At 34.2% G+C, this 21,671-nt stretch overlaps 1 protein-coding gene across 3 annotated transcripts in view; it reads left to right on the top strand.

Annotated features, from left to right (window-relative positions):
* The window catches only part of LOC124535524, a 113,818-nt gene that overhangs the window by 71,609 nt on the left and 20,538 nt on the right, over positions 1–21,671 (top strand). Inside the window, exon 2 of one of the 3 annotated variants that reach the window (XM_047111740.1) lies at positions 5,063–5,129. The exons of the other annotated variants lie outside the window; for them this stretch is intronic. Coding sequence (XP_046967696.1) covers positions 5,063–5,129 — 67 coding nt within the window. The remainder of the gene's footprint in view (positions 1–5,062; positions 5,130–21,671) is intronic. 3 annotated transcript variants of the gene reach the window in all.

Here is a 21,671-nt window from a genome sequence, read left to right as displayed (position 1 = left end):
TGGTCTGACTAATCTTTACATACGTACTTGAGATGCGCAGTATGCAAATTCTAATTAAACGTAAGAAATGCAGAGTTCCTTTGAACGGACAACCTTTCGATAAGATCCAGTGTTTATCTCACCATCTGAGCTTTGCATATTTTAACGCAAGGGTCGATGAACCTCATCTAAGTGCTGGATGATTCCACTTAGGTATAATGAAAGTTCTAAATTTCAGGTAACTCATTATATTCAACACACTTTAATTTTGTGTATCACGCAAATGTTCGTGTTGATACCAAGCATGCCCATTATCTTTATCATAGCGGTAGCGAGCCGTTGGCTGGTGGCCGTAGTTTGGAGACCCCTGTCTCAGCGATAACAACTATATCGTAACTCATATGGAGACTGGATTTGCGTGTTCCGTATACGTCTTAGCGGTACGGTACTTTTCTTTTACAATATAATTCAGTTGTTATAGTTTCACCCGCGTTCCGAGTGAACTAATCTAGATTTTGGTATTATCTACTATGGCATTTATGTACGTACATGTCTGTTCGAATCTTTCAATGCAGTTTCCTATTCTTTTCAAAAGGTTATTTCGAGACGCAGATCAGAACAGATCATCCCTAACATCCAAGTTTCCTCACAAACTGGTGTTGTCTTTCCCTACTGGGCACTAATTGAATGAAGTATATAAAACCACAATGCAGTTCCTGGTTTAGGGTATGCAATCGTAGTTTTTTTTGTTGTATACAAAATTACTGTAAGTTTCTTGCCGTTTCTTCTCGCTAGAAGCTGCTTTCCGAAATGGTGGTTGTATTTAGTTATTGACGATTCAAAAACGCTTCATTGTGAAGTTAACTTGAATAAAATTTATTTGATTTGAAAAAGAGGTGTTAAACGAAAAAATAAAAACAAATATATTTTGTCGTAATATACTTTTACAAGAATATCCCAGTCGTTAAGCGTTGCTTGCACCAATTTAGAGTGCAGATTCATCCGAAAATAACTGGAAAGAAATTCATACTGAGTTTTACGTTGTTTAAAAATATACAACGAAGAAGCATTAATAAGTAATATGGAAGCAATTGCGAGACACATCGCCAGCTCGAATCGTTCTGAACGTGCGTGATGTGGACGCTTTCCCCGCGTCGCGTGTCGCACGTAGCATGATTCGCACCAATTCATCGGGGTGGCGTGCGTCGTGCGACACGCCCGGGCTCAGGGCTTCACGCCATTCCTAATGTTCTACGTTTTCCGCTCGTATCCGCCGCTATCTGAGCCCAAGGGTGCTTATGCGCTTCTGACACGGAATATAAACGTTATTTTTGGTTGTTTAAGGCACAGCTAGTTTTTCGGAGTTTAACTATGATGTCTGAAAGGGTAATAGTATCGGGACTGTCCTTCCTCACTTACATTAAAAATAACATCATCAAAACCCCTATGTCATATGAAAAATATAATGTTGTTATACTCAGAAGTATATCTTGGATTAGACCATGTAGACATAGATGAGACATATTTGGATACGTTTATTATATAGTTTTATACATAGAATATTATAAAGTTAATTATTTTCTTATAATAATATTAGAATTAAAGCATCTACTCTCTTTTAACTCTCGTTTTGAATTCTCATTCATTCTTTACCGCCGACCGAAAGACGAAATATAAACATTAAACTCGAAAATCTGAATATTTCACCTCTTGAATCACGTTACCTCTTTTAGTCTGCAAAAGCAAAATCATGAATCATTTTCTAGAATAAATAATTTTACCATAAGGTATAGTCTAAAAAAGTTAAATTTGTTTCAGGATATTCAAATTCAATTCTGAGCACAACAGAGCCACCGATTCTTACATTTCAACATATAAATGCACTTACGGTAGCTCTTGAGATTCTAATGGGTTGTGTCATGTCTCACGCGAGCTGATTTTCAAGCTGCCGTGATCAGTGGAGAGCTTAGCAATTGTGATCACGTGATGTTTCACAGTGACTGCCGGCGGCCATTTTTTTGGGATTAACGAGCGGCAATCTTGGGAAATACCGCTGTTTGAAACCCTTAGTTTATTTCAGCGCACGTATTTTATTGAAACTGTAAATATTTGCAAATAATCGCACTTTACTTTTTTGTCAATCATGAATATTTATACCTATTGTACGCATCAGTCCAAGTCGACTTAATTCGACTGAAATAAGAATTTTATTTACCTCCCGATCGCAGCGCCATCTATTGTACGCAGTCTAAACCATCCAGGGACCTATTTAAATAGACACAAAATATGTTATCGAAATTTGTCCAACAGCTTAGGAGTTCTCCTAAGTTCAGTTACAAACACACAAGACAAAATTTATAGATGGAAATACGCATCCAGCATACTTATATTGTAGATACGTTTGTTTAGACTGAAATGCAACATAGCCTAAAAAATATTCTAGACATGTGAATCTTTTTACAAATAAAATAGAGCTTCGTATCTAAAATCTACAAAACAGACGCAGGCTCTGCTAGGAATAAAACCGAATGAATTCCTACTACAAAAGTAAAGCAGAGTGGTAGGTACTCTAAAATCCATTATTTAATAAACTATTTAGATTTGATTCTTTTTTAGTTTTTTACAGTGTGCACTACATCGCATCGGATAAACCTTTTGTTTCAAGTAACAAAGGTACGACAGCGTATCCCATTTAGAGGTTGCGGGATATTTTACGTGTAATAAAAAAAATGTGTTAACTGAAGATACTGCAAACACGGCGGAGGAACTGCTGAACAGGGTACAAATGGTGACTACCAAATAGATTCTGAACTAAAATCTGACATTGATTATCCATAAAAGTGATGACGATTCATGGCCTGGCTGGGCGAATAACCTCCTGTCCAGCATAAATATTTAGAACCCCATGAAGTCATTGTGATATGGATATCGATTGTGATTCCGCGTAGAAATGAAAATATCAAAAATAAACCAATAATAGAAAGATACATTTAAGGCGCGGACCACTGTTCTGTGTTGTTGTTGTTGTAACATTGCGTACAAAAATATTGCATCAAAATCCCATTGAACACGGACCTTATCTCCTTTAGATGAACCATTCAGAGCTTATTCCACCACTGTATTCTAAAGTTAAGGGCATATCACAGAATTTCATCTGACACAGATTAACTAACGATGTTTACCTTCATCACGAGACACGAGATGAATTATAAACTCAAATGAAGCGCATTAACACAAATGCGGCTTACAAGAAACCGAAAACCTTTGTAACACTTACAATCCATCTATTTTCTCCTCGATTTTGTCTCTCAAATAGATGTTAATGAAGTAAAGCTTCTTCGACAAAAAAAAGGTTTTGAGGTTATAAAGATTGTTAAAAAATTAAATGTAACGTTTTCGTAAAAATTTATGTACTTACCCGAATAGCAGTAATGTTAACTGAAGTGTCTGAAACGGGTGTTTTACATTTTAAATTCATTTAAAAGGCTTGAATTTAATTTGTCGACAACCTAAACCAAAAATGTTGTGGTCGCTGTAGTTTATTTTGTACTGATATGGTAAAATGTTTTTTGGCAAGCCACCAGGAAACTAGTACAGTGGGCAGTGGACTATTTTTGTAGCCTAGTGCAGATAGATTGTTATTTAGAATAGCATGTGTCGTTATTGTGCACATACAAAGTGGTATCTTCGAATCAACTCAAATATATGTTATTCCAGGAAACTATACATTAAAGCATATTTCAGCCATCAATGCTATTATTATAAATTACTGATTTAATGATAGTATTGTCCAATATTACAGCAGTCATCAGAAACGTAGTTTTAAATCAAACATGAATTTTCAACATATGCTGAAATGCATTTATATAAATAAGTAAATAAAATAAATAAATAAATAAATATCAGACAACATCACATACATTACTCTGATCCCAATGTAAGCTAAAGCACTTGTGTTATTATAAATGTTTTAAACTTTGAAACTTTTGGTAAATATACCGCAACCGCTGTATTTAAAAAAACTAACCCATTTTCGGGGCAAAGGCATTATCAAATTAAACTATGTTCATTGTAGTCATTTACAAAAACCCAACCTTATCGCTTTTTAACTACAAAGAGGTTTTTATGATACTTTTCGTTACAGTTATTTTGTTAGTTTTATTTACTACAGTGCTCATTCAAATGAACAAAAAAAAATTTTTTTTTTAAAGAATTTTTAATAGTATTTCAAAGCAAAAGAAACTATTGAGGAATATATTGTCTAAGAAAGAGAGAAAATTTTATTATTTTTTTGATATTAGATGATTTTTGTAGAGCAGGTTTGTAATAGTTTAATTCTTCATTATTTTAGGGGTAAACATAAAAAAAGCCGTTACGAACCGTTTTTTAATAGACCATTTTGAAAGGCTAACGCTAGGCTAGCCTTAGAACAGAATATTAGGAAAGTGGAATAAACATGAGTTGGTCCAAACATCTATTTGAGGTCTATTTCTCTCGTTGTAGGTTTTTGGTAAATGGATTGAAGAGTATTGTTTTACTAATATTTATAAGGAAGAGTTAACTCTTGCCTCGAAAACAGTAGACTTTATTCATATTTATCCATTGCGGCTAGAGGTAAATTACGCCATTATATAAGTAACGGCGGTTTTGTAATATCACCGAATTTGAATTTTACAAAACATCTTCTAATTTTACAACGTACATAATATCTTAGTTCCATAGATTGGTGGCATATTGCCGTTAATAACGTAACCTAAGTTGTCTACTTACCATTTAGGTGGCTCATTTGCCAATACACCACCCTATTGAAGATAAAAATATATTTTATAAGGAATGTTATCATCATTGACACGGCAAGTCGTTGCCTTTGTTTTAATTAATTGTATTTTTTATTTTATAACACATAATAATTGCAAAAATTGATTTACAATGCAACTTTAAGTATCATTGATTGTGTATATCGTAGTCGCAGCACCCTCACTCAGGTATATTACTGATTGACTATGCATGTGATGATATTTCCATGAATGTCCTGTTCAGTGACCAGCAACGTGAATAATAAGCGCACTCTCCTTTGTTTCAGGTAACCGGGAGCTAGTCCTTTGTTCGGGCTCTGATTCGAGTCAGGCTTTTATTATTACGGATCAGAAGTGAGTGACGTTTTTGGGCAATTTCAGAAATAGCCTATGATTTGTATCACCCTGTGGTAAAAGACCAAAATATATATCGGTCACTCGAACTGCATATAGCAAAATTATTTTAACAGTAAAATACAACTATTGTAGAAAGAAAACCGCGTACAAGCAGGTGCGGCCATATCTTCCCCTGGGAACAATCTTGTCAGGTGCGCTTGTTGTCGCAAGCTCGGCTCGTAAATCTTATTGCCATGTTTAATCCTTAATACTCCTGATGTAAAAGGGTACTGTTACGATGACCTTTTTGTAGATATACTGGTATATATTGCGTTTGGTCTATTGACTTAAAAGTCTGCAGACCCCAAAGTCCATAAAACGTTGTCCAGCTTTCTGCTAATACAGCTTCTTCTGCTTTTGACATTTAGTCAGGAGGTCAGGAGAACAAGTTTGCGGCTATCGATAGGATAATGATGAAGAATGTGTTCAAAACAAAATTAATGATAAATATTTTATTTGAAGTAATGATAACTAATATTATAATAATACGAATTCGAAATTAATGTTTATGTTTCATCTCGTGCTCTTCGATGAAGAAAAACATCATGAGAAAAACCGCATGTGTCTTATTTAAACGAAAAAAATTGCCACATGCATACCCATCAATACGCATTGGAGCAGCTTGCAATAAACTTCAAATCTTCAAACGAAGAAAAAGTCTTAGCCCAGTAGAGGGTCATTTTTAGGCTGATACTTTTTATACGGCGTCATGGGTCGAAAGATCGAAATCTCAGTTAGTTAGTTAGTGACGACGATGTTTCATCACGACAGTTGAAGTTGATTGAAAATCGCGTTTACTACCAAAATATAAAATGTTATTCATACTGTATTTTGCAAATCAAAAGATACATTATTCAAGTAGTCTTTTACAAGCACTTTTGAATCTTCATTAAACAACTATATTAAGAGAAGCTACCATCTGTTTGGAAAGTAGATTCTTCTGAGAAGAACCGGCAAGAAACTCAGTGGTTATACTTTTTCGTATTAAAAATACAGTCATATTAGTTAAATACACTTATATATTATGTATGTAATATATCCTGCGTGGAAGTCAACTAGTATGAATTCCACGCTTTTTATCGTCTGTATAATCTTGTATATACCAATGTGTTTTATACATGGTTAATCGCTTAAGCTAATAGTACCGAATAAAATATGTTTTATGAAAAGACTAGTATCGGTATTATAACCTAAATGGAAATTCATATGAGCTACTGTTAATGGTATTTGTTTTTGTTTTTATTGGTGGTAGGACTGTGCCGGTACGCCCCGGTCATCAATTATTCTAAACTAAACATCAATAGTATAATTATTGATGTGTTTCAGTTGGAAGTATGAGTGAGCGAGTGTAATTACGGCATTGAATATAGCACGCTCGATACCATCATTGGTGACACATAGAAGTTTAATATAACCTAGTTGACTATATTTTTTTTTGTGTCATATGATAATTTAAAACATGGCATACATCAGTTGTTAATCGCTTTTGAGTTTTGTTTAAGTTGCACGCTAAGACTCTCAGTATGTATGTCACATGGATTCGACTTCGAAACTTACAAATCTTTTTTTAAATCACGTGGTAGACAATTCAATCGTGAGCAATACGAATCATTTCTTGCATATAGTAATCAGAAATAAGTGAATTATATGATCGTTTTAGAATATCATATGAAAAGTTGAACTCCAGCGGTCAAAAGAGCTTAGGTTAATTGCCGTACACCTCGTGTGTGAGCTCACAATTAGCTGTGGTGACTCGTCATGTCTTTCAAAATAATTGTACCTATTTATAGATGACATAGTACATAGTAAAAAACAAAGTCGCTTACCACTGTCTGTCCCTATGTATGCTTAAATCTTTAAAATTACAAAACGGATTTGATGCGGTTTTTTTAACAGATAAAATTATTCGAGTGGAAGGTTTTTGTATATAATACGTGGACAATATAGTAAAGAAACGCTGTCAATTTTAGAAGTTTCTACTGTGATGTCGTAATTAAACAAATTCTGTAATATATTTAGTAACAGTATTGCAACCATGCCAAGCCATGGTGGGTCGCTAGTAGACGATAAAAGACGTAGAATTTTTTCCTTCTAGGAAAGATAAAATTATCCGCTTTTTTTACTATTACTCTATTGATTGATGGAAACCATGTTAAATACCATAGCTCTAAGTGTACCAACGGCAGGAAGTAACTTTGTTTTAGATTATGTATAGATGTATTCCATTACGTATCACTATTATCCTTTTATTTTAAAATAAAATTAGTTGTCACCTATACTGGGGTTTCTAGCATAATGCTTACGATTCACCTCGTGCTTTGCAGTGAAGGAAATCTTCACGAGGAAACTTGCTCATATGAATATCTGAAATGTAAGTATAGCATTTGTATTCACCAATCCGCGCTCGGGGGGCGCGCTGAATCTAACTCTTGGTATTACTTAACAGTGCAAATGTCCCACGTAGTCTATTGGTGATAGGATTCTCAAGACTAACTTTTCTGAATTTATTACTATAGATTTCGATTTGAAGCTTTAATAGCAGGTTCGAGAGATATAAGTAATTCCTTTACTAACAGTGTGGAAGTCGTAGTACCATCAGGTGACCTAAATACTAGTCTGCCCCTCTATTACAAACGCAATCGAAGAATAAGAATATTATATGAATCCAATATTCATGAATGTACCCAGTTCTGTACGTCTATATCTAATCAAAATTGATTTAAGATAGTAAAATTCATACAAAATTATCCCTTCCACTTTCTCCGTTGAAGTTGAAACTTTTAAAAATAATTTCTCGTGCCTACATCGGGAGTTAGTTAATTAATTGGATAATTGGTAGTTTCAGAGATCTCACGATGAGTCAGTCGCAGGTATACCGCTAGATTTATTTATTACTAGTTGTTACGATGTGTTAGACAAAAAAGTAGCCCATATCCTTCCTTGGAGTTCAAGCTTGCTTCACGCTTAATTTCATCAATTTCGGTTTATTAGTTTTGTCATATGAGAGCGACAGACAGACAGACACACAGACAGAAATACTTTCACATTTATAATATTAGTACAGATTATCATCAAGATCGTTCAGACAGTACCAAACTGTTATTAAATAATTAGAATCGTGACTTACACTTATAATTACTTATTTGTTTATGATTGTCTGTCTGCGGGTATTTATCGTCTGAGACAGACGAGCAAAGCACACTCACAATGATATTTCAATGTAATTCTATTATAAAGCAGTACACAATATAAATAACCTACATTGTGTTCAGAGTAATGTTAGTGTCCAATATTTATTTAAAAATAAATAAAGTAACAGCCTCGTCTATTAATATAATTTAAAGAAAAGCACAAAACTGTGTCATCAATTACAAGATCCCTTTTGCGTGTAATTACATTGGCTCACTCACTGTTCACCGAAATACAACAATACCAAGTATTACTGTATTATAAGATGACTGGTAAGTGCGCTAAATCTAACCAGAAGCACAAAGCTCCACTACCAGAAGCAAATGTATCCTGGGACTTATACAGTCGAGCGCAGGCTTATCGAGGTAATCCAAGGCTTTATCGGGAATGTTATCTCAATGAGACCTTTAGTATTCCAAGTGAATTCGAATAAATCAGATGAGGCCACTCGTTACATATAAAGCTTCTTATGGATTTAATCTCTTGTCTTATTTATTAAACGATTGGAGTGACACTAATCCGTTCGTGTATTCGTCTACGTGAGTTATTTATTGTTTCCTTGACTGTGATGGACAAACAGCTAACGATGTAGGACAAAAGGATTTTTGAAGTGCTTGATTTATATGTTAAAGATTAAGTTAAATATATGTAAGTCGTTCTTATAGATAAATTCCAGGCTTTGTTAATTCTTTGCTTTGGTTTAACAACTGCATAGTTTAGTATACGCTAATGAAGTCGATACTATTATAAATAAAGGTCGAACTTACGATTAATGAGAAACGAAACAGGTTTTAAGACCTCTATTGTCTGTACTGTTTCATTAGTCTATTGGTTAGCCTAAAAAGATTTAGATCAAGACGTTTGTGTTCAATCCTTGGGTTGGGTCAGTAACGAGCTACTGAGTTTTTTGTCCGGAAAATTATCAACCCAAAATTAGTAAGACATTAGCGATTTTCCTAATACTAAACGTCGGTTAATAATTGCTAATAGCTCATATTGGTTCGGTTTGCCTAGTTTGTAAGTCCACTAAAACTGTTGAGATTGGGTGTTGCATTCAAATTTCAGTGAGAACGGTAACCCTTCAGTATGTTTATTTCTACATCAAATCTACTCGTTATTTCTATATCGTAAATAAATTTAGATAATGAAACGACTTCTTCAATACATTATTTATAAAGTAATTATCTGCAACCGTCGACTAGCCTAGCCCTAATACTCAAAATGTTGAAACGTTTCGATTGTTGAACATTTGGCAAAATTTACATAAAAAACCGATTAATATAATTCCCAATGTCGTTTAATTCTTTGTACAATGCGGTTGCCGCAAACGTCACGGCCAGAAACCGGTCACGATTAGTGTTCGCGTAGCCAAAAACAGATGGCTTGTTACCGAAACTGGTCTGCAGAAGGTCATCTACTTACCCGCTATTATCGTTTACTTCGTGTTTTGAATTCTCGTTTCCCGTTCAAACTTTATAAAAACACTATCTGTTTATAAGCTACCTCGTTCGACACAACTGTAGCCAGTGGTGGTAGAATAATGGAAATATCTGCACAGGGACAAGAGTCCTGTGCCCAGCAGCAAATCATCATATATCATATAGAGCATATGCAAGCGTTCTCAGGAAGTTTTCCGTGATAAATTATAAGATAAATTATTGACACACATGTGAAAACGCATGTGGAGCTCCTCCGAAATGTAACCCGCCATCTTTGTTTACACTATTATCATTGGAAATTTTCAGTTCATTAATAATGAATATAAATGACGGCAAAAACTGTAAAAGTAAACCATTAACTATTGTGGTATTTGTAAACAAATTTAGTAACGACTGGTACTAAAATACCTATAAAGTATTGTGGTATTATTCTTTTGTATTCAATTGTCTCTCGTTTTTGGAAGTTTAGGTATAAAAATTACCCTTAATCCTTCCTTGAGTTTCAATCTTGCTTAATACCAAAATTCCTCAAAATCTGTTTAGTTTGACATGTATAATATTACTATGGACTATGAACTAATCATACTTAACCATCGTTACCAGTGCGTATCTATAACAATTTCAGCTCAAAAATTTGTAAAACTGTGGTCATCGGTCAAGCGGTCTCGAATCATTTCAATTTAACATATGTAACAACACCCGTATTAATAATAGTTGTAATTAAGTGATGTATACATAATATATTAACATTAATAAAATGTTGATCCTATGATATTGTAACTATGAATATAAATGACAAACCGGTACCTCGGAATTTAAAACAAGTTCGCTGGAGCGCGTTTGGTCACATGCTCTCGTAAGGAAATATTAAAGTATATACATATAAGTATTATATAAAGTGATTTGCTTACTGTGTGAAATAAAACTGGGTTAAATGATATTTAAATCATTTTTTTTTTTGGACGACAATTATTTATTATAAGATCCAAAGATAAAGTATAGGCCGTTTCCTGAGAACCTTCTGATTCCAAGGTTTGTGAGAAGTAAATATACTCCTTGAAATTTTTCATCGTAATTTTGATTATTTTGTAAATTGGTGTTGAAAATTGTTTTGTAACAATTTTTAAGAGAAAATGCCCAAATAGAGATAATACAAAATGCAAGTTCTATTCCCTATTTTATACTGGATTTCCGGGATTTTTGCCTTAAAACTCCTGGAAATATAGGAAAAATATTTATAGAAACCGAATCAGATACAATTTATATTTATATGGCCTGACTTGTCTAGTGACTAAGCTAGCTACGTGACCTTTAATCTATATGTATAACAATACCGTCTGAAATTCTTAATATAAAACATAATTATATAATTACTAAATAAAAACATCTTTCAAATATTAAAATCAAAGTAAATTTAATAATACCACTGATAAAAAGATTAATATCCTATCTGAAGGCACCCAAATACCTGACGGTTCGTTAGTTACACGGTTAATACATTATACATTATTAATATATGAATTTATTCAATTACAAGACCCGAGACCGGTCGTTGGCTCACAAAAACAGTGGTGAGAAAGTGGTGATGGCTACGGTGGGAGCATTCCCACGGACTTCGACGAACTGGCACGACCCGGCGTTCAGTTTTTGCCGAGAACGATGATGATGAAATTGTGTGCACCCGTACAACATGAGTCGTGGTTCGAACGAGTGCGTGTTTTTCTTATGTAATAAATAATATTGCTTTATATACCGAAGGGTATTAACAATTAAAAACAGCTATAATTTTTTTTAAATATATTTTTAATTATAGATAGTAGGACTGGTCTTCGAACCTACTCATATTCTTTTAGTTTTACATTATTTAAGTTATAATCTAAAAATATCACATGATTCAATCTAAATACAATAATAAAAAAATACACGTATAAGCGTTACATCTATTTGAAATCAGGCATAGAAGGCTTTGTCTTATTAAGAATCGCCGGCTCCGTTTTGGACGCTAATTGGAGTAAGATTTTCCAGTCAGTTTGTTCCGCACAATGGCACGGGAACTATTTAACATTTAAGACAATCGGCGCTCACGCAAGCAACGCACGTGAGAATTCCTCTAGTTAGCACGTATTTTGTTGATGTGAAATTGTAGTCAATTCTGTGAAAAGAATACCTTCACATTTATATATCGACCTTGCAACATTAACATAATTATCATTTCGCAAATAGTGTTCAACTTTAACGCAAACTCGTTCGAGCGATAAAAATAACCGGTCCCACTATCCTTAGCGAAGCTTCGCAGCGTTCGACTACTAGTATCGGCAATATTATTCGAACCAGCTGTTATTTAACGGCATTCACAAAGTATGTAGGCGAAATTAAACACGAGATACGAAGGCGCGCGAAGCGAGTATTCATACAGTTCTAATTATGCAACGCGCGTCGCGGACGAGCGGCCGCGTCGACACGTTCGAGAATCAAATCTAAATGTCAAGGTGAAGGCGGCGCGAAAGGAAACGCACGGTGACGTCAGCGCCGCCATCTTGGACAACGACAGTTCGGTACAGCCGCGTGTACAGATCTCTAGTTTTATTTAGGACGGTAGACAATCAATGCGAATCTTCATTCATTGTTCGAGCGCTAAATATAAATGTTACGATACGTTAATTTTCACGCCGTTCGTGCGAAAATTTGTGCAAGACGTTACCAGCTCGAATTGCCAAAGTTATCTAGCCTCAATCAGTGATACGTTGAGCTCTGGCCCAATTACCCTGCTGCGTCTGAGGCGCTGCCTTATCGCTTGCTTTGTTTTAGTTTTCGAATGTAACAGAAATCACTAAACGTATAATTATATTCAAGGTATTTCGTTAATTATATTTTTGCTCAGCATTCCAAATACGATCGCGCGTTCAATAAAAAACCATTCACTTCAATAACAACAGAGTTCGGCCTTGGACTTGAATAACCTATACAATCGTTAAAAGAAACAAGGAAAACAGTCGACGTGGACTTTATAAGTCACGAAGATGTCACTATTAAATAAATAGTTTACATTAATCTCGATACAAAAGGAACGCTCAGAGAAAAGAAATTCTTTTGAATATTTTAAACAAGTTGTTATAAATGAAAGCAGAAAAAGTTATCATCATCACAATAACTCTAGAGGTTCCATAGAATTATGTTATTATTATTATTTTAGTTATAATATGACAAAATCTTAGCTTCCTATGTTGGTGGCGCATTGGTGATGTAAGGGATGGTAAATGTTTCTTACAGTGCGAATGTATCAAACCACCAGGCAGTCAATATTTAAATTATAATGAATGTGGATTTGATCATAATATGACTTATTTCATCAACACATGTTCAAAAGTATTCTTTATATTTCGTATGATGGTTTAATTTCAAAACACACACCGTTGCATAGATACGGTAGGAGTATTGCAATACAACAAACACAGTAGGACCCCTCGAGCACGTGCCTCCTGAGCGATAGTTTCAAGAGGCGAGCTGATGTTCCGCTGTCACGTTTTTAAGGTCACGTTTCAGATTATGAAGTCACCGCCGTTGTGTAAGTCCTTTCATCATCATTATCTTTTATTTATGTACCGTCGTTGCTAGTGTTATACTTATCTTTATTTACTTAATTATATGCTTATTATTCATCATTTTAATTGGTTTCGAGACGAAATTCGATAATTACTGTTATTTTATCGACGAAAAGCTGAGGCTGCTGTGTTCCGGTTTAAAGGTGAAAGTTGAGTGAACCATCATAATTACAGACCATAGACCATAGACCAGGGCCATAATACCTAGGTCCCTGTGGATATTCAAAGAGTTTATACAACTAAAATTGTGAGAATCTTTGGGTCATTCTGGATATTAAATGTGCTATTATGTATCACATGGGATTGTTAGAGTCGTCAGATTAATTTTCCTGGTAAATATAAAGTTTGTGAAATGTATCTTATCATTGATGATTGAATTTCTGTTATCATTTTTAATTCAATAAGCCCCATAGTAGTTTCCTGTGTAAATGAGTCAACAGTAACAGTTTCTTTGTCTGAACTCAAAAGTATTTGAGCACGACATCATAATATTGTGTATAAGTGTAGCGAACGCTTTTATCAAATCGTTTCACAATCAGCGGCGTGTGGAATTAAGTATTCTTAACACGATTCGATATGGCAGCGAACGATAACTAAAATATGTACCAAAAAAAGGTCTCTGACATCAACAAGATCAGATAGCGCGCGATAAAATCGTACTGTGTGCGATGGATTGACGCAAATGATGATTATCTTATCGATAACGATACATTCGGTGATAGCGAGATCACGAGTTATTTCCTAATACGAATAGCGACAGTGGTATACAACAACCTAAAAATAACTCAAGAAAAAGCGGCTAGTGCTGTGCCTAGATGATATGTTAAATACATCGATTTGTATAAATTAACAGAAGCCAAAACTAACAATCGATCCATAAACTAGTTTGCCAATGATTTACATAAATAAATAACATATATTGATTGTGTACAAGTAAAACCAATCTTGTATTTGGTATTGATTTAGTTGTAATATGACGTCATCTCCTTTTTAATATATAATAATACTAATAATATATGCGAAAGTAACCATATGTCTGTCTGTTGTACTTTAAACTGCTGTAAACAAGAAATCGAATTTGATGCTGAAATTTTATATAGAGCTAGTTTAATTTCTAAGAGAGGACATAATTTTTTTATATCTAAAAGTAACGACAGATCACTAGAACGCGAACGAAGCCACAGGCAACAGCTATAGTTGTATGTAAATTATAAAAACAAAATGAAAAATGATTAATGTTAAATAAGGTCACTTAATTAACTTCGATACAACAACAGATAAGGGTATTGCAATGTTTTTCGCTCTTATCTAAAGTACCGGTAACTATAAATACACTGTTATAGTGTGGTGATACTCTTGTAATCGATGTCACGTAACGTACAGACGTAATCGTTAACCTTATATCGTGAGGCGGTGGCGTCAGACGATGTTCAAGAACTTGTCGTCTTCAAGTGTGTAGAGTCCCTATTGCGTTACTGTCATTGTATCAAATGCCGCTTTGTCTATACATATAATAAAATTGGAACGTCTGTTTGTAATATTAAAATAGCCCTTTTTACTCAATGCATACACGATATATATAGCAAAATAACATTTTTTACAATTTTTGTGTGTCTTTGTTTGTTCCGGTTAATCTCGGGAACGGCTTGACCGATTTTGGTGGGACTTTTATTAACAGATAACTGATATAATAAGGAGTAACTTAGGCTACAATATTTTTTTTTGTTAAATTCAAACGCGTACAAGGTTTCGGGCACAGCTAGTATTATAATATAACTTTATAATAGAATTCTTATATCCGGGATACGTACGAACTTACGCCTGACTGACTGAATTACTGCTACTGCGGGAGATCGTACAAGATTGGGTGCGTTAATAGATCTTATATTCCCTTATTGTCACAATTACTTTTTGCTTCAAGTAATTTTCAAAACTATTTACGGTCTCACGGAACAATGGCTTTAGCTGTAATTTAACGAAAGTGTATCAAATCTGGACAACATTCTACCATAGAACTGTTAAAGTTGTATTTTGTTTTCAAATGTTGAAAATGTCGATTAAATATATAAGGAGATCGTTTTCCACTGTCCAAAACATTTGACACACGTCACATTTATCTGAGCTGATATCATCGTATCCCGTTATCAACTATTTGTAGAAGAAATACCTACGTATTGCGTCGATCTGTACATAAGAATATTTCAATTAAAATTAAGTGTTATTGTCTTGAGCTTGTAACGTGATTCCCTTTACAATGTTATTTATGAATCCATTTAAGTTACATCTTACAACGAAAGATCAATTCATTACGTCATATAAAATACTAGTTATTAATACGATAAAATAATATGTATATATATTATATTAATTTAAAAATCAACTTTATAAATTGCATTATTATTGTGACTTTACTTGTCATCACAGAATAAATAATCTAAACAATCCGAATTTAGTTCAGCTGATAATGATTTTATTAACGTTTATTGTTGGGTCTTACCAAAATCGTAAAGAAAACTTGCATCAGAATCGAAATTCAAATATCCATTTAAAGTTGTAAGTAGCATCGCAGCTTAAGACGTAGGCGATAAGGACGGCAGGAGTAAGACGATGTACGATTGGCTGCAATTCGTGTGAAGTCGGGGCAGGTCGCTACCAAGTCGACGAGAGCTTGTATTGCATACATCGTCACAGCACGGCGTGTCCGCGTGCCTGATAACGTATCAACCGGGAACTTTCCATTCGCGTATCGCAGCCGTCCGACGTAGTGACTTAACGGTTTGTGTATTTGCATACTTGGCGTTTCGTCTAACCGGATGTTTATAAGACGTGATAGTGTAATCGATATCACGATGTCTTTCGATTGATTAAATGTGGGAGTGTGCAATAATACTTATTATATCTGCAAAGCATTTTCCTTGTTTAATCTTTGAATACGTTGTTCGATATTTGCTCGTATTACGTTTTCAATAAATCTTAATCTGTTTAGTTATGCTTGTACCTATGTGCTTATATATTTAAGGCGTAAAGGTACCGAGCTGTAGAAAACCTGAGAGATTACGCTCTCCTTTTAGGGTATACATTGTTTAAACCATAAGCAACGCGGGTAGAGATTAAGAAGTATATATTTATAATACACTAGTTGCCTTCTTCGACTTTGCTCGCGTTTTAAGGGTTTGATCGTCAGGTAAAGTCAAAAATTTGTCATAGAGTTCAAGCTTGCTTTACCTAATTTCATCAATATCGATCCAGTGGTTCGCCTTGCCGTAAAAAATCGAAAACAACATTTCTTTAGCTGTAAATATTAATAAAGATTGTTACCGAAATTGTTAAATCGAAATATTCCTCCATTTGGTTAGAAGTCTTGTTATACTTTCGTTGTGTGGTAAAAATATAAGAATAAACTACAGCGACCTCGAGAATTGCAGTGTCGCGACTTGGTTAACCTGGCTCTAGCTGGAATAAGATACTGTTTGATAATTTGAGAGGGTTTTTTATGCTATTGGTTGGTGGACGAGCATATGGGCTACCTGATGGTAAGTCTTACCTGGTGGTCACTATCGCCAATGCTCCACCAACCTTGGAAACTATGATGTTATGTTCCTTGTGCCCGTAGTTACACTGGCTCACTCACCCTTCAAACCGGAACACAAAAATACTGCGTACTGTTGTTTTGCGGTAGAATATCTGATGAGTGGGTGGTACCTACCCAGACGGTCTCGCACAGAGCCTTCCATCAAGTAGAGTATAAGTAGTTTTAACATATTAAATTGTATTTTAATTAATCGATTATAATTCACGTTTTCTATGCACTGAGTCGTCACGGCTCTATACAATGTAAATATATAAATAAAATAGACCATACATCAATGCGACTGACGTCTGCCTGTCCGAGTATTATCAAACTCACGTGTTTCTATATTCGCTCATTTCAAGGGCGAACGAATCGAGGACACAGCAGGGGACACGCCAAATTGCTTGCGTTAGATAACGACGTGACATAACTTTAATGAACAACACTTCTCACGTGACAAGTCACGCTGTAAACCGTCTTCGGAATAAAGCATTCATCAGCTATTGACAACTTTCATGTCACGATTCCCTGAGATATGTTTTGGCGGGAAGAAAGGATTGACGGTGTGAAAAGTAACTTTACTACAACTAAAGTAATAAAATAACTATCTACTACAAGTTACTCGTTGATGGCTATGAACTTCATTAAACAAGAAAATGTATAAATGAGCCCTTATCCCAGAATTTGTAAAAAAGGACAGCCAATATATCTATATTATCGTTTATTTTACATCTGTAAAATCCAAACTAATATTGAGTTTAATTGCATAGCACACATAGTATATGCACGTAATATTTACGTAATCGTAAAAAAAATTCGTTAGGTTTTTGCATTTATTGATATTCTGGTTACATAATGAGTCGATTAATTCTCCATCGCAAACACAAAGAGGTAAATCCACACGTAGCTATGAGTTCATCGTTTATTTTCCTTGAGGAAAGCCATCGACACTTGCCAAGTTCTTGAAACGTTACCTACTATTTACATTTTAATATTAAAGACTATGAAATTAGTGAAATGCATTATAATTTAAACGATAGTAAATTATCTTTTTTTAATTCGTTTTATGAGTTACTCTTATTAATATCAATTTGTTATTTGGTTATTATTAGATACTCGATGTGGTTTGGTTACAGATTCGTTCAGGCACGTGCAGTACTGTCCACTCACTGCCAAACAACCGTATTCTGTGTTGAATGAGTCGATCTTATTTGTAGATCCCGCTGCTAGTGACTCATCTATGCCATAGAATGTAAGAACTCTTCTAGATCTGATATCAACGAGAAAAAGTCAACATAGCATCGAGTCGCCCATTTGCTTCTCTGCCTACCTAAATTCAATTAAGAAAATAAAACGTTTGCATAGTTTTGAATACAGAACGCCAAACACACTTACCATATATTCCGGATAGATACGAAGCTACCAACTCGCAAGTATAAGCAAATATATAATGTGTTATTGTGATATCCGTACAAACATCGATTATGTGCATGAAGTTGTTCTATTCTTATTTTTGATCAAATCCAAAATCAATCGATAAAGGTTTCTTTCAAACCTTATAATTCTTGTCAATCAATCAAGGCGAGTCGTTGGAAAGACAATTCAGCCTGCTTGTAGTGGTCACTACAAGGACATTAGGTCAATAAGAAATATTAAATAGTCCTCATATAATAAATGCGCCATCAACCTTGGGAACTAAGATGTTATGTCCCTCGTATACGTAGTAACAAAGACTCGGAACAATAACTTGTACTTAAGTACAATTTTTTTTAGTCTTCATTCCTGATCCAGTAAGAGGATAATATAAAGTCAGAGATAAAATGTAGATTTAAACGTCTCATTTAAAATGTAGATCGGATATTTACAATAACAGTCTCAGCTCGACGTCAAGCTGATCCTCAAAGCAGCTGAACTAATAGCATCTGTAAACAAACGGCATCTTATCTCCGTACCTCGTGTTCGTTAGAGGCACAAAGGATGTGCCTGTTTGCGACGGACGCACCCTTATCGCCGATATTTAACCTCTACGATTGTCAGTGAATATACTAGTCAACATGCTATATTTTCTGGTAGTACGACTAAACTAACATTTTGTGTCCAAATGTAAAACTAATTTGAATTGAATATGGATGTAATTGAATAGTTTTTGAGTTGCAAACTTGTACTTATACTATAAGATCTGTTACACGTTAATACCAATATTGATACCAGTGTTTGTTCAATGGTCTAAATTGGATATATCATTGAAAATGTAAAGTATGTAATATGTTTATGAATTTACTACTCTTATTTAAATTGTGTTTCACTGTTTTTTCTTTGCTTATTATAGATATACATATATATACATCTAGGTACGTTCATATCTGGTACAGTCATGAAGTACAAGTACTTGATAATCTTAACATAATGTATCAAGGTATATATTTTGTCATTTCTATATTTTTTTAGTTTTATATGTCACTTGAAAATGGAAATACTTTGTATATATTCCGGTTTGAAGAGTGAGTGAGCCAGTGTAACATAAAGGACATAACAGCTTAGATTTCTGATTGGCAGCGTTTTACCAGAGCCAGTGAAAAGGCGACTAATCAGCGCCCACTCGCTCATCTGATTACCAAAAAAAATAAAAATAAACAACAACCGTTCGTAACTCGCCCCTTAGATCACACACTGCGCAGGTACAAGGCCCCATTCAGTCTGTTGTGCCTAAACGCTGTTAGTTTGTTTTGCCGCATTCCTTCGACGGCAATCTGATTACCGAGAACTTTGTATCGCTGTTTGCAAAGAAGCATCAGTAACTGATAAGCTTGTTTGCGCATATCTTCTTTTACATGTAACGTAACTACTTTGATTTTTTGAATAGATGTTTGTGCTAATATGATGCTGACATTTTGAACTTAAGTTTACAATAGAAATCTTTTTATTAAAATTGCTATAGAATTCTGAATTTTTGAAGTGACACCAAAAAATGATACCTCATTGGTACGAAGGCAGAACGCATATATTTTATCAGATGCTGATGGCGTCTAATCTGGATTACCACCGTTGAATATTCATATGTTTAATTTGTTTTTAAAATTCATCTCACGCTCGCTAGTGTAGAAAAACATCGTAAGGAAACCTTCACGTGTATAATTTCAATTAAATTCTGCCACATATGTCTATAGTATCCACCTTCTCAAAGAAAGAAGGTTTGAAGCAATTCTAATGCAGCTTGAGAAGCATTAGCCCATCAGTGGGATAGCTTGACCTTTTTTTAAATCTACTACCAGTTTGTCAAAAGATATACCCGAGAAGAACTAGAGAAAGAAATTATAAAGAACTAAATAACAAGTTAAACCACCTCTTTGATTTTCATATAATTTTATTTTATATTCATAATCAGTTTCAATTTGGTTTGCTGACCATATATCGCAAGCGGATACGGCGCACAAGGCCCCACACTGTCTGGCCACACACTGAAAACACTCAATGCTGAATTCTGGGTAATCAGGCCTTTTGGATTATCGCGTTTCCTAGAACTAAATGTTATAATTTTCCAACAAATTCATATGGTAGGTTTATTTACTCTTTAGCACAGTAACGCTTTATACCATTATACCTTATAGTGTTTTGGTTCTAGGAATCTTAGATTTACAGATCAACAGTGAGATTTAATGTTGTCTTAAATTTTCGCGATTATTACACATTTAAATAAAACTAGTTATAACGGATTTTGATCGCGTATATTAATTATTTTGGACATCCCGACGTTTCGAGCACTTTACAGCGTTCGTGGTCACGGGTAGACTGACCTGACTGGTAGTCAAAATAATTAATATACGCGATCAAAATCCGTTATAACTAGTTTTATTTAAAAGGGAGATTTAGTTGAATATAATGATTTTAATTTTAAATAATTTGCACTTATTTAATAAAAACTAATAACTTTAAACGCCTTGCTTTGTGTAAAGGATTTGAAGTATACTCTGGTAGAGTATCTTCAAATCTCCTACAATTCTGGTTGGTGAATACATCCACTTGCACGTTACCTGCAATGTTTTCCTTTATAATAGAACTGGAAATGAATTATAAATAAAAATTAAGCACTTTAACTCAGTGCTTGCCCATGATTCAAGTCTTGTGATTGGGCCATTACGGCTATAAGTGACTGCTATAACTAACATAACATATAATGGCTTGCAAAATATAATAATGATAGATTCAGTAGTCAAGATGTAAAATGTACCCAACCTGTCGTATGTATCTACATTCAACGTAATCCCATAACATGATGATTAAGAAATAACTGTTTTAATAAATAACATTAATATTGATAAATATAATATTTTAATTAACATAAAGATTGAAAAATATATCCGAGTCAAGAAAAGGTATTAGTGTAAATAATTAGTAAATCTACTAATCTATACATAAATAACGAGAGTATTGATTGTTTAAGTTCTAACGACTGGCGAAAATTAATATAATTTAGCTAAAGTGTCAGATAAATAAATTTGAATAACGGACTGTTGACAACGAAAGCAAATTAAATTGATATGATCATGACACAGAAAGATACTAACGACGGAGTATCGAAAAAAAGTATTGACGCTATCTTAAAATCTTTAAATAGTATTTCTAGATTATTTAACGAAAAATTTCCGTTGTTTTTTTATGACCAACCTTTGTACTTTGTACTTACCGATTTAATACAATT

The sequence above is a fragment of the Vanessa cardui genome, chromosome 15, assembly GCF_905220365.1.
Source record: "Vanessa cardui chromosome 15, ilVanCard2.1, whole genome shotgun sequence".
NCBI classification, from domain to species: domain Eukaryota; kingdom Metazoa; phylum Arthropoda; class Insecta; order Lepidoptera; family Nymphalidae; genus Vanessa; species Vanessa cardui.
This window is presented reverse-complemented; position numbering and strand designations above follow the sequence as displayed.